Raw genomic sequence first — 25,020 nt, forward strand, 5'->3', positions numbered from 1 at the left:
CACATTTCCACTACCACCACCACTAACCACTTGAGCATATCCTACATCTTTTCTTTTTTCTCCCTCTATGACAGTAATTTTATCTCCCTCCGAACTTCTCCCACCAACATCCTTTCTTTTTGCTCCCTCAATAAATAAAGACCTATTTAAAAATCTTTAAATAATTTTGGGATCTACATAGTATTTATACTTTTTTTTTTGTAAAGCAGTAATTAAACTCACTAAGAATATTATAGAGAATTAGTTTTTTTGTAAAGCAGTAATTAAACTCACTAAGAATATTATAGAGAATTAGTTCGTGTGATCCTACAAATTAAAAAAGGACGAAATCTATGTGTACCTTAGGTATTTTTCGTAATTTTTTTACTTGAAATATTTATAATCACATTTTCAGGTTTTTTGTTCAAGAGGTGTCGGCTTAATGATAAGAGTTTAAATTGATATTCTTAATTTAAGGAAGAAAATTCAAATTTCATATGAGACTCCTCTCTAATTTTATATATTTTTTTTTTTTAAAAAAAAACTACCGATAATTTTCATAGAGTTTATTAAACCGAAAACAAATACATTTTAAGTAAAAATTAACACAAAAAACACCTAGAAATATACTAGTGCGTATGCTTTGTCCTTTTAAAAATTGTATTTGTACATTTTAAAAAAAAATGTATATTTTACGTCATTCTCACACTCTGAAATAAAAATAAGCAAAAAAAGAAGGAATTTGTCTAATATGAACATCTTAAAAAGGATTTAAAGGTGAATCCTTAGCTTTTTTAGTAAAAAATTGAATTTAATAATAATAATGGAAGATGAAGAAATATAATATTTTATTAAAATTTATTAAAAATAGTCAAGGTTAAGACCTTTTTTTAGTGGTTCATAATATTAGATGAATCAATAAAACAATATTTATACAGTGTACAGAAAAACAACATATATAAAGAAAGTTGGAAATAATTTCAAAAATGTCATTGCATCATTTGTTAAGTTAGGTGGGATGTTAAGGACTTAAAAACCTCTATTAAAATTAAATGTGTTTTTTATACTAATGAAAAGAAAGAAAGAATACAACATGAGCGTACGACACGTCTTAGAAGAAAAAAAAACATGAGCACGACAATTTGGTACTAGTTCCGTAGTTCATCGAATAGTACTCACATCCTCCAGACTCCTCCTACATTACTCAAACAGGCAATACAAACGCATTCATCATGTGTGTGTAAAATAAGTTACTTAAATTATAGGAATATCCCTCCATTCCTTTTCTTTTGATGTTTTAGGTGATTGCATAAATATTAAGGAATCATTAAATTATAGGAATAATTGTATGGTTTATACTAAAATACCCTTACTTACTCCTTAATTTTTTTTTCTCAAAATTCTAATCTCCTTAATTATTGAAACTCACCACACAAATTGCATTTATTATTTAAACTTCCAATTTTCAAAGTGTGTTTTTCAACAAGGGTAAAATTGGATAACAAGTAGTATTAAAAATTCTAAAACATCAAAAGTTTTGGAATAAAGTTTAAGCTCTAAAACATCTAAAGAAAAGGAATGGAGGAAATACTATATACAAACACATTCATTGAATAGTACCGACATGAAAACACATTATTAAAAATGTATGTGTAAAATAATTATATATTGATAGAGTATATTAACTTAACTCTTTATTTGTTACGTACATGTTATTGCATAATACTATATTTATATATATATATATATATATATGAGTTAGGATCCGTTGACACCAGGTGTCAACGGATTCGTTGACACCAAATCTTAACCGTTGATTTCTTTTGATCCAAAGACTTATATTTATTCATTTAGAATATCATGTGAATCACTCTCACCTGATTATCCTTCTATTGTTTTCTGTCTCTTCACAAAATATGAAGGCAGTGCTTAATTATGTGCCTTTCTGATCCATGAATGCCATGAATATATGCAATTCCATTTTCTGGCCATTTACAAAAAATATAACGGCCTTGTTATGCAAAATTGATTTTCGCTCGCAAAGCTTATCTCCCTTCCAAAAGTAACAATCCGTCGTTGGAATGGAACATCAAATCCGGCACATATTCGACGGATCCATTATCTGTTTCATTCAATTTCACGTTTTCCAAATAGCAATAATCCTATTTTCTCTCATTGCATTGCAGTTTTTTTTACGCCTAGGAATACAAAGTTGGAACTTGGCACCACAATAACATTAGATTGAATTTATATTACAAAATTTGAACCATGAATTTTAGGTCAGATGGTATCGTTTCAGAGAAGAAGGGGTAGAATGAAAGAACAAAAAATTTGAGATCTCGTTTCGAGAAAGACAGAAGAATAATCCTGTGATAGTGCTTCATATGATATTCTAAACGAACAAATATAAGCCTTCAGATAAAAAAAATCAACGGTTAAGATTTGGTGTCAACGAATTCGTTGACACCCGGTGTCAACGGATCCTAACTCTATATATATATATATATATATATATATATATATATATATATTGTGGTTATAATTCTGTTAATTAATCATTAAATTCCAAAACATTTTCACAACCATTAATTATATCCGGTTTGTGTCTTGGATCTTGCACTAATAGCTAGCTAGTGATAACTAAGAACGCAAGTTACGCAACACTTCAGAGTTTCCAACAGCCATGGTTGCCGCTAGAACTTGTTTCTTCCCTACTGTATTCTCTCCACTATTCCGCCGTGAGCCCCCGTCTCAGGTGTTGAAACTGAAGTCTAGCAGTATCATGAGCATTTCCCCTGCTCGCTTCGCCATGTTTGTTGATCGAGTTTCGGTAAAGGGTGAAAATAAGGAGGTGGAGAAGGAGGAGGAGGAGAAGGAGAGATGGAGCGGTTGGAAGAAATACTTTGAGCAAGCGAAAGAGTTGATCGAAGCAGACGATGAACCTCCGCGATGGTTTTCGCCGTTGGAGTGTGGTTCATATTCACGGTTAAAAAACTCTCCTCTCATGCTCTTCTTGCCGGGTCTGTCCTTCTTTCATTATTATAGAAATGTTCACTTACATTTTTTTTTTTTAAAGAAGCTTAATTCAAATGCTAAAATATTGGAACATTCTTCATTCACATTTTAAGATGGTCATCGATGAATATTCAAAACCAACAAATAATAAATTAATGCAGTACCTCGTACTAATAAAACAAAATTATATATGTTATTTGTCAAAAAAAAAAAAATTATATATGTTATTTTTTCAGTTGAACCAAGACATGCAATCAAAAAAATGAATTGACCAACTCAGCTATGTTGACGCCACCAACTCTTTCATATATCCCTAAAAAAAATGTTAAATTTGTTAGGTCAGACGCTTAATCGGAATTTAAACACCAACCTTTACATTTATTTATGTAAAAAGAAACAAACAAATAAATTGGGCCATGGACCCTCTTTTGCACAGAAAAACAAAAATCGGAAGTAGGAACAAACAAATAAAAAAAAAATCAGACGTGTTTGTATTTTTCCTTCAAATTTTGCAAGGATATTCCAGTTTTAATTGTTATTATATTTTAATTTTAATAATTGAATTTTGGGAATATCAAAGGTTTACAGGATTCACATGTGTTTCTTCATTTTATTTGATCAATTTCTCAACTGTGCAAAGCATATAAAAATAATTGTACCAAAAAAAAAACATATAAAAATAAATGGTTGGTTGTGGCTTCTGTAATATACGTAATATACATGAGGCCAAAAAAATGATTATGTAAAATAAACACCATCACTTATTTTATCTGTATTTGTGAGTCTTCTTATTTTTTGATCTTCTATTTTTTTAGACATAAATTCTATAAAAGTAACCTAAAGAATGAATGTTTTCACATCTTTTTATGGACATGTTTAAGATGTTAAAATATGATTTTTTCACAAAAAATTAAAATTTTCTAACAAAAAACAAATTAATTATAAATTTTTAAAACGCAAAAAAAATCAAAAAAACAAAACAATGGAAATCTCGATCTAAAATTTCCTCTATAAAAATACATAAAGAGGATATGTAAAGTTTCTTAGCATTCTAACTAAACTCTATCTATTTTGATTTTTGAACCAAAATGTGCAAAATTGCAATTTTGTCGCATGTCATATTTCGTTCCCTAGTTTTGCTATAACATCAAAGAACCTTCACCACAAATTTGAAGTTTTTACAAGGGATAAGTTAACTATGAATTATTTAATAATTTCATAATTATGGGACAAAAATTCATAATTAATTTTTTAGGAAAAGCTAACTTGTGCCCTTAAAGCATAAGTTAATAAATCAAATATAATAACTTTTTATTGTAATCTCTGCATTAAATTTAAGTTTTAAATTTGTAATAAATTGAATGTACAAAACTTGAGATAATATTTCTACTTTTGATTTTCTTAACATTTGCCTTAAAGAACAAGTTAGCATGACCCTTAACCATAGAGTTTCATTTGACCAGAGTATTTTTTGATGCAATGCAATGATATCAAGCAAGAAGCTTACTAATAATTTAATTTGCATGATAAATTATTATATCTAATCTAAATTTTACAGGGATTGATGGTGTTGGATTGGGACTTATTTCACATCATCACAAACTGGGAAGGTTTGTATTCATTTCATTTCACCAAATGTCTTCTATTTGACAAGTTTCTTCTAGCTAGATGATTCTCTTATATAAACATTAACTACTCATAGATATATGTAATTATGAAATCCTCTTTTTCTTCATTGAAGGATTTTTGATTTGTGGTGCTTGCATATTCCAGTCGCGGATCGAACACCATTTACAGGTTCTTTTTATCTGTACATGTTTATATTATTTAGTGCTCATTAACTCGTTATGTTTCTGTTTTGTTAGTGTATGCCAGCATGATTTATTGTTCTGTTTATTTCCCTATTGCAGACCTTGTGAAATTAGTTGAGAAAACAGTTAGGTCAGAATATGAACGTTCACCAAATAGGCCCATATATCTTGTTGGAGAATCTTTAGGAGGGTGTCTCGCGCTGGCTGTCGCGGCTCGTAATCGTGATATTGATCTTGTACTAATCTTGGCAAACCCAGGTAACATTTTAGTTTTTAGTGATGTAATTGAGATAAGATTTTATAGCTTTTACCTTTTTGTTGAAGAATAAATAAATTAAGGAAATTCAGCACCATGGAAATGGAGTAGTAAACATGTGTTTCATAGCTACAGCTTCCAGTTAAAATTCCTAAACAGTATTCAAGTTGATCTTTCTGTAACAATAAATCAGTTAAAGAATCACGAAGTACCTGATCTGACTTCTGACCATGACCGTCCCATTTGGCAGCTACTTCTTACAGCGGGTCCCAGGTGCAACTTCTAACACCATTGTTGGACGCTTTGCCTGGCTCACTCTCTCCTGCCCTGCCTAACATTCTCAGTTTAACAGCAGGTTTGTTCATCTTGCTCTGTCGTTATTTTTTAATATGAACTATATTCTCAAGATCCATGTCAGGTGTGCTTAGTCCAATTTCCATCTTTATAACTCTTTATATCTTTAAAATGTTGAATATTACGCAAACAAGGTATGCCGTTTACTAAAACTGAAAGGTGGTAATTTGTTTAGAAAAGGGACTACTCTTGAAACATGTAACTTGATGCTGCCTGAGTTCCAAGGGAAAGGTTTTATTTGTATTGCCAGAGATTTTTCTTGAAACATGTTCGTTACTTCAGTATGTTAATGGGAAACATCAATGGATTATATCTTGTTAAATATAAATTTCATATTATGTCTTGATCTGTTACAAAGAAAACACTTGTGCCTTCAACTTTTCTTTTAACATTAGGTGGCCCTCTGAGGATCGTGTTGGATAACGCTGTGAAAGGACTTCCTCTACTAAATGCAGCAAGAGAGACAATAGAGGTCAGAGGATTTTACTACTTTCTCATCATCTCTTCCTGTAAAGTTTTATTATTATTTTTATTCAAAAAACAAAATTTCAATTGGAAGAGCTGTGTGTGACTTTTTTCTTTATGCATTGAATATGTGAAGCATGTTGTGTGCACAATAATGAGTTAATGCAACATATTTCAGAAGATATCTTAAGCGAAAGTTGGCTAGCTTATTTTCTTTCCGTTATTGTAACTAAAACTTGGTAAGAGTTGAATATGCTGGACTTTTGAAGAACATGGTTGGACATGATTGCATTTTCTTTCTATAGCTTGTTGTAGCTCAGTTGAGCTTTTGCTTCTTTTACTTTAAATATTGAAATATCTATTTTTTATTGAATTCTCAGGTTCTTGCAGACATATTACCGAAAGAAACACTTCTCTGGAAACTAAAGATGCTCAAGTCTGCTTCAGCATATGCTAATTCACGCCTATATGCTATCAAAGCTCAGACTTTGATACTTTGCAGGTTCTTTCTCCTTGGGATTGTACACCTTACATCAGTCATTATATGGAATCATGTGTACATTGCTAACTTTTCGATGCCTATTCCTTTCACTTTACAGAAGTGCTATTAAAAAATGAAATTGATAGAAAGAAGGCTAAGTGCGAACAACCAATTTCATGAAAATTTATTACTTCTAAGCCTTTATCTTCATATACATACCATGTTTTCCTTTTCAAGTGTATGACTCTTTCTGGAAGATGAAACTGAGTTATTTAATTTTTCTTTTAGTGGAAATGATCAGTTACTACCTAGCCGACAGGAAGGAGAAAACATCAGTTACTGCCTAACTTTGAGCTCCGTAAATTTGATGACAGCGGCCATTTCCTATTCCTGGTATTATTTTCTCCCTTTCTATTCTTCTTCCGGCATGATTTTTCTTGTGTTTCCATTCAAGAGTGCATCGTGATCATATTCATCTGATATAAATGATATCAAACCAGTTGGAAGTTAACTGAACCTAACATTGGGGCCTTTGCAGGAAGACAGCATTGACCTGGTAATGGTAATCAAGGGAACTTCTTACTATCGCCGTGGCAATTATCATGACTATGCTTCAGATTTCATACCACCTACACCAGATGAAGCCAAGAAAGTAATAGAATCATACAGGTAAAATTAACTCAATAAATTTGATCATTTAAGCCATTAACACAAAGCAAGAAGATTGTGAAAAATATGGAGAAGAAATTTTCTGAATGTGGTTGAGTGAGTACAGCACTCAGCAACCATGATAGTTGTATACATTCCATAATTAATTACATGTTAAGTTTATAAGGAGAAATAATACAAATCCAACTCCCTAAATACATGAATCTAAACATACATGAACCGAAGACCTAAGTGCTCCTATGAATCATACTATTTCAAACAAGAGTTCATATTATATAAACAATGAAGAGTGCAGGGAAAGCATAACCTACAGCTACCATGATGAGTTGAGTGATATTGATGTCTTGATTGCATTATATATACTTGTTAATTGAGTGGATTTGTAATCAGACTAATAACATTTAACACCTCTCAAATATAATGCTTCCAGTTTGATTAACATCATCGCTAGCTCGATAATGCTTTCAACTTTGGAGGATGGAAAGATTGTAAGGGGCCTTGCTGGAATTCCTTCCGAGGGGCCTGTTCTGTTAGTTGGGAACCACATGCTGCTAGCATTGGACTCAGTTCCTTTCGTTTCTCGGTTTTTTAATGAACAAGATATCCTTGTTCGAGCAATGGGACATCCCTTGTTTTTTAAGAGACAGAAAATTGGAAGACTGCCAGAAATATCTTCTTTTGACTCATTTAGAATGATGGGTGTTTTTCCTGTAGCTGCATCTAACCTATTCAAGCTTTTATCTTCCAAATCACATGTGCTATTATTTCCTGGAGGGTTACGCGAGGCTTTTCATAGGAAGGTAAGTCCTATGAGTAGGCTCTTTATTATGAATTTTATCTTTCTAATGGAATCCTGATTTGCTCCTTTGATTCCTTATAAGGTCTTTGACTGGTTCTTGGACATTTGAAACTAAAATCATAAAGCTGGTTAGGATTTTTGAAAGAGTTTTTTTTATTTTAATTATCACATTTAATGTGGCGCTTATTTTTATGAGGTGCTGTCTCTGTCTTCATATTTATGATTTAAAATGTACTAGGTTTGTTTGAATTCTTCATCATTGTGTGATAATTATCAGGGTGAAGAATACAAGTTATTCTGGCCTGAACAGTCAGAGTTTGTCAGGATGGCTGCCAGATTTGGAGCCAAAATCGTACCTTTTGGTGCTGTTGGAGAAGATGATCTTGGCCAAGTAAGTTTCACCCTTTACTCAGCCAATCCTTTTCCTCTACTTAGTTATTCTTTCTGAAAATACTTCCATTGAAGGCAAAATGTGAAAATGTTTATCTTTGAATTTCATTTTCACAAGATATGCGGATGCCTTGAACCTGGATTTGAATACCATAATAACAGCATATCACATTGATTTTTCAGGTTGTGATTGATTATGATGACTTGGTGAAGATTCCTTACTTTAGGTCTGAAATAGAAAGCCTTACAGATGAGGCTGTGCAGTTGAGGTATGTAAATTTGCTTTTTGTTGTTTCATACTAAACAGAACATTTTGTATAACATTATTTTCCCATCTTTTATATATGTGATATATACATATGCATCATTTTTGTCTCTTATACATTGCGAAACTAGGGCTGGTGTTGACGGTGAGGTAGCAAATCAACAAGTGTATTTGCCTGGAATTTTGCCTAAAGTTCCAGGGCGGCTCTACTATTATTTTGGGAAACCAATTGAAACGGAAGGTATGACCAATGCATATTTCTCAACTTGAAATAGCCATGAAATCTGACGGTAAAATTTGAGATATTGTTTGACAGGAAGGAAACGGGAACTTAAGGATAGGGAGAAGTCTCGAGTTATATTTTGAAGTGAAAGCTGAGGTTGAAAGATGTATCGCTTATTTGAAGGAGAAACGAGAAAGTGACCCCTACAGAAGTATACTGTCTCGGTTATTATACCAAGCTACACATGGTCCTGCATCTGACATTCCAACATTTGAAATATGATTGCACAGAAAATGGTAATTCTAATTCATCCTGAAAATTGTGGTTAGAGAGGCAAACCATGTTAATTGTCAATAGAGTTTCAGTCACAAGCATTTTTTTTTTTTGCTAGAAGGCATGATTTCTCTAAGAATGCTGGACCATTATGCAATTTTTCCAAGTTAAATCAATAAGTTGAAAAAGAAAATAAAAGTGATTAGGAAAAAACAAAACTACCCTAGTTGTATGTATATTATCATTTGTGACTCATGGATCATGCCATCTTGAATGTACAGTGGGAGGAGGGACGTATCAGTGTATCATTCAAAATGACATGTTGCTTCATCATGTGTTAAGGCATTACATAAGAGATTCAAGATTGAGCGTCATTAATTTTTGTCTATTTATTATGGTTGATGGTTGATATAGTATACGTTTTTTCTATTTTTCTTTTTTGTGAGATTCTCTCTTGTATAACCTCATTGTGAAGTACAAATCATTCATTCTAAATTATCTAAGTTGTTACCGGTGCAGGATTCTGATATTCTATAGCTCTAAGTCTTTAGGGTTAACAGAATCAAGGCTAGCAATAATATTTTAGATTTGGTTACTGTTCGACCTAGAACAATCACAAGAGCAGTAGCCGGAGCTACTGCCAGAGCAACCATCAGTTATCCGATCGCGACCATTGGAGACAGACCAGTGGCAGATCTTGAGTAAAAATTTAGGGGGAGCCAAAACTTTGTAACATATATATATAATTTGTTTCATTGAATAAGCAAAGGTTCTTATATGGTGCAACGGTTTGCAAGGCTTGTCGAACCAATGACCTATTGTTTCAAAACACGGTCACTTTCCACTGCGACGCTTGCAAAATACTTGAAACATAATGCCTAATATAGTATTTATACTAAATCTGGGGGGAGCCATGGCTCCCATGGGCTCTTGAGAAGATTCGCCACTGAAACAGACACCGCTGATCTGCCACCTTTGTCGGTCACAATCACTTGACGAATAAGCTCTTTGTAATAAATAAATCCCATAACTTCTATAATTCACAATCAAAAGCTATCTTGTCCCTCATATTCCAAACAAGTAAATGACGCATGATATGTCAACTCTGTTGAGTTAACATCAATAACTTCAAGCAGTGGTTGCTTGTATCTATTGATTTTGTATGAACTATCCATGATCAATACAATATGAAACACATTCAACAACTTGATCTAATATGGTCATCAATATGGATGAGTCCAAAATATCGCTCACATCAAAGTCTTCATTCTTCTATTCTAAGACAATGTACTTCTCACTTTCTATTAACATCATTAGATGTTGCATCTCGTTTCTAGGGCCTCTCAAAGTTGGTCGACGCATACTTAATTACTTTTAAATTTGGGTGAGAGTGGTCAGGTTGATCTCGTTTTGATTTTGCAACGAGAGTATTGTGTCTCTAGGTGTAACGTGGTGCGTTGTCATGTCGCGATCATGTTAACGATCTTCTGCACTTAATCATTCCAGAAATGAACAACCCTTCAAAGTATCAGCTAACACATAGTTATGAAGTTCAAAACTTACTTTAACTATCCATCCCTGACTATGCTTCAATGATCATGCCCTAAGTTTGAACCGTTAACCACTCTTTTTAGTAACAGTTATTGTTGAACTATTAGCTATATCTTATACCATAGTGAAATTATACGTCTCTTGTTTCAACACATATACACCAGAAGTGTTTGGAATTCATTCTTATAAGACTTCCTATGGTTGGTTTAAAGTATGGATGATTGCCATCTAACTGATATAGAAAATCATCGTGGAATCTATTGGACTACTGAAGGCTGAGGAGACACCTTAGGAACTAATTTGTGTGGGAGTTTCAATATTAAAAATTGAATCACCTACAAAATTTTATTACCAGTGTTTTCCACAATTCTAATTTTAATTATTAAGAAGCACTCAATCATTTGATCTCAAAATGTTTATAAAAAACAAATCACTAACAAATGGATTAAGTAAATTATATTATGCCGCAAGCATAATTATTAATTAAGTTGCTGACTTATTGAAAATTGATTGGGAGATTATGAAGAGTGCGTAGCATATTCAAGAAGTAAGTCGCAACTTCAATTGATAATATATGTAATAGCATTACCATTAAATTTTTTTAATAATTCAAATTCGAATAGAAGAAATGTCTAATGGACAGTATATAACACGTCTCTACAGGAAAAAAGTGGCAACGCATAGACATTGGGCAACGCACAACATAACAGCGGTAGATACTGGATACACGCATCCCGAATACTCTCCTCCACCAACCACATTTTTCTACATTTTTATGTTTGGGTTTTGATAGAAGACACTTCTATGAAGGTGTCTTTTATCAAGTTATTCTATGAATATTTGTTAAAAGACACCAACTATTTTTTATGAAGGTGTCTTTTAGCAAAGTTATAACTAAAAAAAGAAAATCACACCTTGAGGTGTGACTTGATAAAAGACACCTTCAAAGGGTGGCTTGTAACAAAACTCTTTATGTTTCATCATTCAAAATTATCATCATCTCCTATAATACTTTATTTTTTTGGTACAATATTTTTCTTCTTAAGAACATTCTTTACTAGCACACATTTTCTCACTCAAAAAGTATACACATTTTCATTTTATTAATCATTAAACCAAAGTCCAAAACATTTACTACATTTACACTTCATTTATTGCTAGCTATTGGGACGATACGATCACTTTTCAGTTCAGATTCGAATCTTTGTCACCCGCCATGGCGTCCGCCGGCGCTTCTTTTTTCACCGGCGTTTCCTCCCCTCTCTTCCGCCGCGAGCCGCCACAGCTGCTCAGGAAATCAAATTCACCTCGGATTCAGAGAATGGCCCCACGCTTCGCCATATCCGTCGACCGAGTTCCGGCATCAATCGTAACGGAGGAGAAAAGAAGTACGACGGAGGCAAAACGAGAAGAAGAGGATAGAAGAAATACGGTGGAGACAGAGAAGCGTTGGGAAGAGAAGGAGGAGAGAGAGAGACGGAGCGGTTGGAAGGAATATTTGGAGCAAGCGAAGGAGTTGATCGGAGCTGCTGACGGTGGACCTCCGCGGTGGTTTTCGCCGTTGGAGTGTGGTTCGCGGTTGGATAATTCTCCTCTTATGCTCTTCTTACCGGGTTAGTTCTGTTTTACTACCAATGGAAGTTTTTATTGCACCCATTTCGTTTTCATTATTTACATTTTGTTGTTGAATGTTGACCGTTATTCACACACGCGTTTTGTATTATAAACATTTACATTTTATTTTATTTTATTTTATGTTCTTGTAAAAATTATTGTTATTTGACCTTGAAATAAAAATGGTAGTTTAAAATTTTATTAAAAACAAATAACAAACGTTCTCATTTTAATGAAATGTGAAGTTTTTTTTTGATAGAAATTTAAATACATTCATATTATTGGTACACAATTCTCATCTTCGTTTACTGTAATCAAACTCTTAACCACTTAATTAAAGAGTGAAAATTTCTTACCACTTGAATCAATGAAACATTTTGAAAAACTGGATCAATATAAATTGATCACGCTGATTAAAGTCAAATACCAAAATTGATATAATATAATTCAGATTTACAGTAAGGCTTTTTTGAATTATTGAATTAACCTAGTTCGGTAAATATATCACTGACAATATGCAAAGTGACACCGCGTATGTGGCCCGTAAGTTATGAACTGGAGAAATTTAAGCTGAACTGCCACTTTATTTGTTTTTTTTCCTTTAAAACTACTTCCCTTTAAAACCACTTTATTGCACATGATTAAGACGACTACAAAAAGAGATGATGAAGAAAACACATCAAGGACCAACACATATAATATGGGATTTCATAAAAATAAATTCTATTGTATTATTTGTCCCCTTTAAAATATAGTAAAGGTTACCCTTTGTCTTTGTAGAAATGTGGAAAGGTTACTTTGATCATCATTATTTTGATTTTAACTCTTGTATTTTGTTTCATGGAGTTAATCCGTGTATTACTAATCTGTGTTGAAATTAGTCCTTATATAATCCTTGTTCAAAGTACTAAAATCAACAATGTTTCAAAAACTATTTCCAGGGTTCAAAATAAAGACAACGAATATCAAAACTTTTGATATGTATTAGGGACTAAAATGGCTAATGAACTAAGAACTTAAATCATAGAAGATATATATTCTTATGACTAAAAAATAAGTGAAATATATGGTTATCAGCTTTGAAATATTGCTCTGTAAAGAAAAATAAACTTTGAAATATTGCTCCAAATTCCTTTTAAAGTTTATGAAAGAAAATCGGTGTTTTTCAGTAACCCATAGGTTCCTCCACAATAGGTAATCCTATTCGAGACGGGTCGGGCCTTTAGAAAATCAGTTTTAATCTAAAGTGTAAATGTTACAAAAGTAGTTTGATTCTTTATATATATATATTTGTTTTCCGCTGCAGAGTTATGCTCCAGCTGAGTCGTTGCCATCTTGATATTATGCAACGCTAAAAATTATGTTCTAAGACCTTCCTTTACTGATAGGAGCCAAATCTAAAAAATAGAGTATCTATTGGTGTCATGGTATAAAGCAACAAGATTACTAATATTATTTTTTTTTTTGTATGAATTGCTTGCATTCCAAACTTTACAGGGATTGATGGCTTGGGACTGGGACTTATTTCACATCATCAGAAACTGGGAAGGTTTGTGTTTATTTCATTTTATTTTAAGGCCTAACTGCACTCACCAATTTGACATTTGATTTGACGAATATTGAACCTTCTATTTGACAAGTTTCTTCTAGCTAGACCATTCTCTTATTTGATCATTATTAACTCATGTAATTAAGAATGACTTTTTTGTTCCCTTTTCTTGATTGTAGGATTTTTGATTTGTGGTGCTTGCATATTCCAGTTGCGGATCGAACATCATTTACAGGTCCTTTTTTTTTTTTTTTTCCATTAGCTCAATATAATATTTAGTGCTCATGTTGAACTCCTTCACACAGGAGCGGATTCTCTCCAGCCAAATCCTAGCCTTCAAAATAAAAAAAATAAAAAACAGAGAAGAATTTTAATGGTTGTGATTAAAACTGGATGAAAAACCAGTGAAAAGTACACTGGAAGGAATCCATTTCCCCTTCACACTATCTTCCTTGCATTTTCAAAAATTTGATTTCCTGTTTCAGTTGTGTATTCCAGCATAATTTATTGTTCTGTCTATTTCCCTGTTGCAGACCTTGTGAAATTAGTTGAGAAAACAGTTAGGTCAGAATATGAACGTTCACCAAATAGGCCCATATATCTTGTTGGAGAATCTTTAGGAGGGTGCCTCGCACTGGCTGTTGCAGCTCGTAACCGTGATATTGATCTTGTACTAATTTTGGCAAACCCAGGTAACTTTTTAGTTTTTAGTGATGTAGATAAGATTGACTGGTTCCGAAACTGATTATATTGTACAAGGTTTTTAAACAAAGGAAATTCACCACCATAAAAATGAATGAAGTTAGTTGAACTTCAATGAATCGGCTGCAGCCATATTGTATTACTTATTCACTGCTGTATCTTGTATGTAGAGACACTGATTTATGAAATTCAGCAATGACAGGTTAAAGTAATAGAGTTTTGTTGTCCACGTGTGAGTGAGTATATGTTGAAGAAATAAGTAGCAGCATATTGAATACAAATTAAATATTAATAATATCTTCGTATTTTGTTTGTCACTGACTTGGGAGTTTAAAGTTTAGAGTTTTTATCATGTTGGTAACACCCAACTGTATCATCCTTCTCACACTTTCCAACGATGAAAAAAATGTGTTAACTTATTGATATGTTAATAATAACAAATCTTGTAATTAATTAAACCAAAGCTTTAGCCTGCACAAAGATGCCTGTTGTTGCTTAAGAATATGGTGGAGTTTAGTGTTTTCAGAATGATACTGTTCATTGGAAATGGTGTAGTGAACAAGTGTTCCTTCACTAGAGCTTTTTGAGTGGAAGTTCCTAAATAGTATTCAAGTTAATTTGCTATAACAGCGCTTCATTTGAAGTCTTAAAAGATGCACAAAGTACGTGATCTGACCATGACTATCTAATTTGGCAGCTACTTCATTCAGCAGGTCCCAGTTACAACTCGTAACACCATTGTTGGAAACTTTGCCTGACTCGCTCTCTCCTGCTTTGCCTAACATTCTCAGTCTGACAGCAGGTTTGTTTATATTGCTTTTCAGTTTTTATTTATTTATATGAACTATTTTTCATGATCTGTGTCATGTGTGTTTGGGTGTAGTTTCCATCTTAAAAAAATGTTTAGTATTATTTAGAAAACAACAAATGCATTAGATCGTTTACGTAAAACGGAAAAGTAGCAATTAGTTTAGAAAAGGGACTGCTCTTGAAACAAACAAGCTGATGCTGGGGACCTTGTGAAACGCTCCATTTGTAGGTTGTTTCTATGACCAGACAGTTGTCTTAATAGTGAGCAACTTTTGCTTAGTCAATTGTAGGTTTCTGGTTGTTTTCAATGCTTGAAATGATAGGCATAACCTCTTGAGCTCTTTACTTCTCTGTTAATAAGACATGTCAATGGATTATATGTTATTTACATATAGTTCTATTACTATGTGCATGCATCCCTACTTTCATGGAATTCATCCATCATGGTTTAAGTCTTATGAGATTGTTTTGGATCTAATTTTCTTCCGTTACCAATATATGTTTCACGCCTTTTGCCTGTCTCTGGTTCTTTTTTGTCATTTTCCCTTTCTGCATTCTTTCCTATACAATATTTAAGTGACCACTAGTGAAACAAAACTTCCTTACTTTTGTTGCTTCTGCTAATATTTAATTTGTTCATGAAACATAGTTTTTAAGTTCATTAAATTAGCAAGTATTTCATTTTCTTTAGGGACTTATGCTAAACTTTCCACTCCAGTATCCTCAAGCACTTGATAATATTCAGTTAGAGTTTATTTATCATATTCGAGAGCATGCATTCTGTCCTTTCTCATTTATGCCTTCAACTATTCTTGTTACATTAGGAGGGCCTCTGAGGCTGGTTTTGGATAACTTCGTGAAAGGACTTCCTCTACAAAATACAGCAAGAGAGCTAATTGGAGACTTTACTACTATCTCATCATCTCTTCCTGTAAGTTTCAGAGTGGTGTGTGACTGTTAACTGTTTTTTATGCTTTGCGTATGTGAATCATGTTAACTGGACTTTTGAAGAACATGGTTGGACATGACTGCATTTGCTTTTCTCTGGCTTATTGGTGCTTATTTGAACTTTCACTTCATTTATTTTCAATATTGAAAATCAGTTGATTGAATTCACAGGTTCTTGCAGACATATTACCAAAAGAAACACTTTTGTGGAAACTAAAGATGTCTAAGTCAGCTTCTGAATATGCCAATTCACGTCTTTATGCTATCAAAGCTCAAACTTTGATACTCAGCAGGTTCATTCTCTTTGAAATTGTACATGTTACATCAGTCATAATATGCATTCATATGTATTTTGTTAACTTTTTGATGTCTATGCTTAGTTAGCAGAAATGCTTGTAGATGAAATGGAAAGAAAGATTGCTAAGTGCCAACAAACAATTTATTATAACTGCATTACTTCTATGCCATGATCTTTATGATGGAAACCATTTAATCATAAGTAAGGAATGGGAAATTCTACTTGGTTTGTCATAATCTTGAAAGTGGCGGAATCAGTTTGCTGAAGAAACAAAACTACATTATGATGAACCAAGTAGAATTTCCCATTCCTTACTGCAATTGCTTTTACGCAGTGTTTTAAAAACTGGACTGACCGGTCCAACCGGGAACCGGACCTATTACTGGTTCGGTCAGTATATTAGACCCTCCATGCATTTAAACCGACCAATATCTGGTTAGACCGGCCAGAATCATGCCAGTTTGGTTCAACTTATTATTTGCACTATATTGTAAATATGGTGGGTGCATGGTTCAAACCCGCATCCCACAGATTCTGTGAATAGGCTTTCGCCACTAGGCTACGGTTTTTTTTGTGATTTGCATGCCTTTAAATAAATATATTTGTTCAAGTTTTGATTTTTGAACACAACTTCACAGTTTTTTTTAATAATAACCAATCACGTCTGTTTTTTTCTTTCCTGTAAACCCTCGTGTCATTTTGGATGTAATAAACCTTGAACTCGTATATATACAAATTGAATATTGAATAGTAGGATGAATTTAAGAAGAAAAAACCTTCTGTTAGTTTTTTTTTTTTGTTTTTGTGTTCTTTTAATTGATGAATGATGAAGTCATAAATAATATTTTTTCCTAAAATTTTGTCTTACACAAACTTTTTATTTCTTTTATATCTAATTTGTTTCTTTTGTCGTACTATTTTATTTTGTGTTGACTATATTTAGAATTTGAAGAATGAACTTGCGAATTATAATGATTTGAATAATACTTTTGACATTTTTTAGGTGTCATAATTTTTTTAGAATTTTTTAAAGACTGGGTCATCCAGTTCAACCCAGTTTAATACATATACAATTTTGTTATACAGACCGGGTTATGAGACCGAGTCATCCTGTTCAACCAGTGATCCCGTAGTTCGACCAATGACCCCATGACCTTCCCGGGTCAATGACCGGTCCGGTTTTTAAAACATTGCTTTTACGTAACCTAAATTTATTCATTAACTTAATTTGAATGATGGAACTCCGTGATGGATAGTCTATTAGTCTTGCCTACTATCACATGTACACAACATGTTTTCTTTTTCAATTGTATGATTCCTGAAAAATAAATTTGTCTTATCATATGTCTTTCAGTGGAAATGACCAATTACTACCTAGCCAACAGGAAGGTGAAAGACTACATACATTACTGCCTAATTGCGAGCTCCGTAAATTTGATGACAGTGGACATTTCCTACTACTGGTATTGTTTTCTCCATTTCTATTTAAATGCAGGCACGTTTGTCTGTGTTAGCGTTCCGGCATGAATCACCATCTGATGAAAAATTGATATCAAATATCAGTTGCACGTTTTAACAGACCCTAACATGACGCCTTGCTCACTGCTTGCAGGAAGGCAGCATTGACCTGGTAACCATCCTCAAGGGAGCTTCTTACTACCGCCGTGGCAAGTATCATGACTATGTTTCTGATTTCATACCGCCTACACCTTATGAAGCCAAAGAAGTAATAGAATCAAACAGGTAGAAAAATAAGCTAAACCTTATCATGATGAGTTGCATGATATATTGATGACATAAAATATCTTTCAATTCATCTTTGTTTATTCTAAGTTAATTGAATTGTACTCTAATCAAACTAATAATTTACATTTTCCACCTTTAACTTGAAATACTCCAGATTGATTAATGCGGTCACAAGCGCTGTAATGCTTTCAACCTTGGAGGATGGAACGATTGTAAAGGGACTTGCTGGAATTCCTTCAGAGGGTCCTGTTTTGTTTGTTGGGTACCACATGTTGCTAGGATTGGAATTAGTTCCCTTGGTTTCTCGAATTTATAATGAAAGAAATATCCTTGTTAGAGGAATAGCACATCCTATGATGTTCAAGAGACAGAAAAATGGGAGTTTGCCAGAAATATCTTCTTTTGACACATTCAGAATTATGGGTGCTGTTCCTGTAGCACCAACTAACCTCTTTAAGCTTTTATCTTCCAAGTCACATGTCCTGTTATATCCTGGAGGGATGCGTGAGGCTCTTCATAGGAAGGTAAATTCCAATAAGTATGCTCTTTATTATGATTTTCGTATTTCTCATGGAACCCAAATTCGCTCAGTTGACTTCTATATTCTGAGACTTGTCTTGGACATATGCACCTAAATGTAGTCAGCTGGGTAAGGAATTTTTGAATGATCGTGTGAAATTTATATGAATTTGGCGGGTTATCAGTTATAACTATTGATTTTATAATTCATTTAGGACAAAATAAGAAATGGCATAAAATGTCAAAGGTCTTGGAAATGCTGGAGAGCAAGAATATTCTTTCCAGCATAATCGTAAAACTAAACAAATTAGTTGACTGAGAAGGTATTTAGTATATTGGAATTATCATGCTGAGTCTTTTAAGATTTCTGCATCAAAGGCTTGGAATTTAATAGCATAATGTTGGAAGTTAGAGCACTTTTTTCGGGCAGTGTCTGATGGATCTGGATTATGACATATCTGTGGTTTGGGGTGACATATAAGATACCGGGAATATCTCTGGTTTTAAAAAAGAAAGTGAGGCATAAAAAATGAAAGCAGATGACATTGTTTAGTTAACACATTTAGTGTGGGCATTTTAATACTTGGTTATTTTTAAGGTGCACATTATCTTTATCTATATTTTAAATGTACTACCAGGGTCATTTAACATCTCGACCGTCATAATAATTTTCAGGGTGAAGAATACAAATTATTCTGGCCTGAACAATCTGAGTTTATCAGGATGGCAGCAAGATTTGGAGCCAAAATCGTACCTTTTGGTGCTGTTGGAGAAGATGATCTTGGCCAAGTAATTTTCACCCTTTACTCAGCCAATCCTTTTCCTCTACTTAGTTATTCTTTCTGAAAATACTTCCATTGAAGGCAAAATGTTAAAATGTTCATCTTTGAATTTCATTTTCACAAGATCTGCGGATGCCTTGAACCTGGATTTGAATACCATAATAACAGCATATCACATTGATTTTTCAGGTTGTGATTGATTATGATGACTTGGTGAAGATTCCTTACTTTAAGTCTGAAATAGAAAAACTTACAAACGAGGCTATGCAGTTGAGGTATCTAAATTTTCTTTTGTTGATTCATACCATTTATTTTTATAACTTGTTAATTCATACAAAATTGTCAATGCAACCAAAATTACCAAATCATGAAACAATTGTTTCGTATATATTTTTTTTGAAATGGCATAACGTTTTGTATATACGTTTCTACTTTTCTTGTTTTCCATTTTGTTAATGTGTCATGCTCCATACACATGCTTTATTTTTTTCCCGTGTATATTGTGAAATCTAGGGCTGGTGCTAGTGGTGAGGTGGCAAATCAACAAGTGCATATGCCTGGAATTTTGCCTAAAGTTCCAGGGCGATTCTACTATTATTTTGGAAAACCAATTGAAACAACAGGTATGTCCTTGTCCGTGCTTATATATTTCACTGCTAGGAATACTCATGAAATGTGGTTGTAAAGTTTGTTTTGCCAACAACAATTTATTGGGATATTGTTTAACAGGAAGGAAACAGGAACTTAAAGACAGAGAGAACTCTCAAGAATTATATCTTGAAGTGCAATCTGAGGTTGAGAGATGTATTGCTTATTTAAAAGAGAAACGAGAAAGCGATCCTTACAGAAGTATAGTGTCTCGGTTATTCTACCAAGCTACACATGGTTTTACATCTGATATTCCAACATTTGAAATTTGATTGGTTTGTACAAAAATTGGTAATTTCATAATTTTGACAAAGAAAATTACCTAGGTTAGAAAGGCAGACTTTGTAATTTGCCTGTAGTTTTTAGGCATTGGTTTTGCCCTGAAGGCATGATAGCTCATAGAAGGTTGGATCATTGTGCAGTTCTTCCTATAGGTTAAATTAAAAAGCAGCAAATGCAAAAAAATTAACGATTGGAAAGGAACATAACTACTGAAGTTGTATGTAAATTTGTCATTTTTTATTCTTGGACCATGGAATCTTGAAGCGTGTAAAGTTGGAGGGAGGTATCGGTGTATCATTCCCTAATACTATAGTGAAACTATATATGTCTCTAGTCTCTTAATACATATACACCAGAAGTATTTGGAAATAATTCAAGACTTCCTATGATTGGTTTTTAGTCTGGATGATTAATGTTTAAGTTGAAAAGCTTGAAACTCTCAAAGGAACCTATATGGAAACTAGTCTTCTTAAGCTTCATTTAAATTCAATTCTCGTTTGAATTCATGGATTTTTTTAATTTTTAAGAAATCGTTGAAAACTCAGTCCATAATGATTTTGCAAAACTTTTGGTCACTCTTTCTAGTATTATTTATCTTTGTATAAAATTAGTTCCAGACTGCTAGATGATTCTGAAAGCAGACATCTGGGGAATCATTTTGCTAAAATAATTGGCTAAACAATAAAATTCAAACTTTACCTGCATGTGATGCTTTGTGATTCTGTTGTAAACTAATCATTGCTTGTATGAAACATAATTTATGACCTAAAACTAGAATGAGACAACTGTTTCTGAAAGCAGACAAACATAGCTTGTTGAGTGATCATTTAGATCATTTGGATTTCATTTGGTCATTCAACATAGTAGAATGAGACAACCATTGTAACGTACATTCATTTAGAGTATAATTGCAACATACATTATATGTATTTGGGTTTGAGTAACCAATGTATTTTTAAATAAATAAATTGGACATTGTACTAAAATGGCACATCTTTTTTACTGTTAATAGGATGTACTTTTTTCAAAAAAAGCCAAAGAAAATATTACTATCAACAACGATATTTCTATTGTCAAAAAAAACGATCTTCAAAGCACATGGTGTGTTGGAAAAAACATATATAATTACAACAAAAAAATTGTCAAAACTAAGAAAAATCAAAATACCAACCAACATCAAACTATGTAAAAGCAAAACTGGCGTAGATGTCCTCAAAAAACACAACCACTAAAAAGAGACAAAGCCTTAAACCTTCAAGTGTATGATATCACCACTGATTCAAATTATAATGACAATCTTTATCGTGATTCTTTAATCACCACCATGATAAAAAATTGAATTGTTCAAACAAATGAGTATCATTACCATCCTAAACATCAAGTTATTATGAGCCTTTTAAATGGACCAACACATGAATAAGGGCTCAAATTTAAAATTCCTCACAGGACGAGATTACTCCATGAATAGTTTGCTTAAGTTTTAATTTTTGTACTAAGATAAATAATACTACTAGAAAGAGTGACCAATTTTAATAACCATATGAATTTTAAATTTTCTATTTGATATATATTTTTTTAAATCGTGCTTAAGTTTTTTTTTTTTTTTTAGTCTTAACAATTCGATTCTTGGGAGAAGGGCATAATTCAATTTATTAATGAAATAATTTGTTTCGACAGAACAAAATTTCTTTTCATATCACTGGTTTATTGGTTTTCTTTTTTTTTTTTTGAGAGACGGTTTATTGGTTTTCTATAGATGCATTATAGTGCATTTTCTTTCGCGTGTGTGCACATGAATTATATTTTTTTTTTTTTTTGAAAGGATATATCAATGAATGTTAAAAACCACTTATATTAAAAACGTTTAGTAATTAGTAAAATTAACTGGCAAGTGTATTAAAAGTTATATATCATAGAAGTGTTATTCTTCTTTATATGAAGAAGTTGTAGAGATTAAATATTTTTAGGATATTGAGGTTTGTACATATAACATGTAACTTGTTTGATAGCAAGGATCAAGCTGGAATAAAGTCGAGTCCTAAAGAAAAGCCAGAATATGTCGTTTCGAAATGTATTCATAACATTGTTATCTAGCTATTTATAGTATCTTCCCCATTGCACAAAAATGATATACGTTGAGAAGGTCCTTCTTTAGGCTTCAACAATAACAAAACTAAAATAAATATAGCATAAAGATCAAAACACCAAAGGTCTCATCACATTCACTTTCTGAGTAGGAAACCACTTGAATATGATTTGAAACCGTGGGCTTCATCTTGTCATCATTTCATCATGTGTTTTATATTAAAACTAAAATAAATATGATTTGAATATGATTTTAATTTTATATTAAAATTAAAATTTGATTACCAATTTAAATTTTTATGCCAAAATGGAAATTAATTACTATAGGTTGAGTGAATATTCATTGATTAACTCAACTTGAGTCTATCCCATCAAAATCAATCAACCAAAAAAATGGATGGACGTTCAACATTTGTTTTTATGATTACAGTGATTGATGGTTCATGTGAAATGAGAATAATTGACACTATAGTACGATTCCATATCAAATGGAGTACATGTAATAAATGCAAAATTTCTTTTAACTACTAACAAAATGGTCACACAAAAAGTTATTTACCTCTTTACCATTAACAAAACAGTACCAACAAAATTTCTCATAATGAATACTAGAGATAAAATTATTCAAGAAAATGGTATGTTAACAAGGTTCTTGTGTTTAAATGCATCAACATAACTAATAATTAACTTAACGTGGTGGAAGTAAACAAACATGAACAACAAAGAAAGATAAAACAAAATGACGTTAACATGAACAGAAAATTAAGGTTAAAACAAAATCTAGTAACATATAGGATAAGGTTTGAACCAAACAGCTTAAAACTTAAAGAACAAAATTAAACCCTAAGATTCACTTCATCGTAATCCATAACAGAAAAGAGAGAGAGAGAGAGAGAGAGAAAACCCTCTCTATTACCAACAAGTTTCTCATAGTACTAACCACTAAAAATTTCAAAATTATACCCCAAAACCTAAAATTAATAAAGACCCATAAAACCAACATAACAGAAAAGGATAATGTTTTTTTTTTGTAACAAAAAAAAAAAACCAAAAGACAAAAACCTTAAAAAAAAATGAAAACTTTCTTCAGAGATGAAGAGTGAGGTCAAGATTGACATGGTCAGAAGCATCAACAAACTGAGGAGTAGTAGAAGCAGAAGCAGAAGCAGCATTGTTGGTGAAAACATAGTGAGGAGTTGAAGATGAAGCACCAAAACCAGAAGCATAACCATAACCATTGCAAGGAAGCATAGGATGAAAAGTGTTTGTTGCTTCAACATGTTGATGTTGTGGTGTTTGAAACTGTATAGGTTCCATTTGTTGCCAATAAGGGTAATGATGATGAAAGAAACCACCTTGTTCATGTTGTTCAGAAACATGTGACTGTGGTGGTGGTGATGAAAAAGGAACAACATTGTTGGTGGTTGTGTTGAGGTTGATTGTTTTTGATCTAGCAGCAGCTCTTTCAAGTTTGTGAGCATTTTGGTGACCACCAAGAGCTTGAGAAGTGTAGAACTTACGGTGACAATATTGACACTGAAAAGTTCTTGTTGTTGAAGCTGCAGGTTGTTGCTGTGATGATCTTCTGCTAGTTGTTCTTGGTGGTGATGATGAAGTTTGTTGTTGTTTCATGAGGAACTCGTAGATGGCTGAAGGGTCTGCCATGTTCAGAGAATGGAGAGAGTGTTTCTGTTTCTGAGTTTGTGTAGTGTAAAGAAAGAAACAAAGGGTTTTTTTTCTCTGAGCAAATACAGAAGAATGAGCAGAGAGTAGTGGTAACGTTTTGTTTGTTATATAGTACTTCATGTGATATATGATTAGGTTTTATGGAAAATTACCGATTTGCCTACCCTTTTTGGATATACATCAATTCTTAATATTGTCCCTTTTTTCTCGGACAGAATCTTTTTTGAAATGGTGATAACACAATTCTTTTGTTTTATTGTGGGAAAATAACTTCATTAATTGCAACATGTACTATTACTACACTATATAGAGCTTAATTGGTTGATTTATTAAGTTGAGATATAGGAATATAATATAAAGCTATTGAAATAATAAAATGAGGTCTTTACTTTGCCCTTTTTGTTTTGTTTTGTTTTGTTTGTAGAAAGATATATCATGATTAATAAAAAAATGGGAAAAATATTTTAGCCCCAAAAATTCGTTTAGTGGAAAAGTTGTTAACATTGTTAAATTTATTACTCTCAAGGTTAATGGACAAAGGCTTAAAATTTCCATTTTGACATTTATAGTTAAGAATCTATTCACAAAGAGAAAAAAAAACTACATGAAACTAATTAATTATTTTAAGAGGATTGGTTTTGCACTTTTGCTATGTAGAAAATGTTAACGCGTAACTTGTTGTTTGTTCGTGTTTTATTCATGTGTAATTTTCTATGATTAAATCCTTTCATGTTAAAAAAATAATTGATGTCACCACTATATTTGCTAAGACCATTAACCAAAGTTTCCAACTAACTACATTTCGTTCATTCTTGATGTT

The 25,020-nt window shown here is 32.6% G+C and overlaps 2 protein-coding genes and 1 pseudogene across 3 annotated transcripts; 2 read left to right on the forward strand and 1 right to left on the reverse strand.

The window, feature by feature from the left end:
- Positions 1 to 2,538: 2,538 nt before the first annotated feature.
- LOC146909132 (phytyl ester synthase 2, chloroplastic-like) lies at positions 2,539 to 9,354 on the forward strand (annotated as a pseudogene). Its single transcript, XR_015019233.1, has 15 exons — positions 2,539 to 2,999; positions 4,553 to 4,604; positions 4,736 to 4,791; positions 4,905 to 5,063; positions 5,312 to 5,416; positions 5,811 to 5,887; positions 6,261 to 6,382; positions 6,650 to 6,754; positions 6,900 to 7,030; positions 7,461 to 7,830; positions 8,107 to 8,220; positions 8,403 to 8,488; positions 8,616 to 8,725; positions 8,801 to 9,003; positions 9,262 to 9,354. The product of XR_015019233.1 is annotated as a phytyl ester synthase 2, chloroplastic-like (transcript).
- A 2,286-nt stretch (positions 9,355 to 11,640) lies between these two features.
- Positions 11,641 to 20,801, forward strand: LOC146909133 (phytyl ester synthase 2, chloroplastic-like). Its single transcript, XM_085726927.1, has 14 exons — positions 11,641 to 12,144; positions 13,643 to 13,694; positions 13,874 to 13,929; positions 14,228 to 14,386; positions 15,094 to 15,198; positions 16,031 to 16,137; positions 16,326 to 16,447; positions 17,807 to 17,915; positions 18,065 to 18,195; positions 18,353 to 18,722; positions 19,393 to 19,506; positions 19,689 to 19,774; positions 20,013 to 20,122; positions 20,229 to 20,801. Exons 1-14 carry the CDS (start codon positions 11,748 to 11,750, stop codon positions 20,417 to 20,419), a joined length of 2,109 nt encoding a protein of 702 aa, XP_085583053.1. The 5' UTR covers positions 11,641 to 11,747; the 3' UTR covers positions 20,420 to 20,801.
- A 2,744-nt stretch (positions 20,802 to 23,545) lies between these two features.
- LOC146909134 (uncharacterized) lies at positions 23,546 to 24,258 on the reverse strand. Its single transcript, XM_085726933.1, has one exon. The coding sequence runs from the start codon at positions 24,177 to 24,179 to the stop codon at positions 23,601 to 23,603; it is 579 nt and encodes a 192-aa protein (XP_085583059.1). The 5' UTR covers positions 24,180 to 24,258; the 3' UTR covers positions 23,546 to 23,600.
- Positions 24,259 to 25,020: the final 762 nt, after the last annotated feature.

This window comes from Medicago sativa, chromosome 7, assembly GCF_051527215.1.
Source record: "Medicago sativa cultivar Bolivia chromosome 7, Bolivia_mono, whole genome shotgun sequence".
Taxonomy (NCBI): Eukaryota; Viridiplantae; Streptophyta; class Magnoliopsida; order Fabales; family Fabaceae; genus Medicago; species Medicago sativa.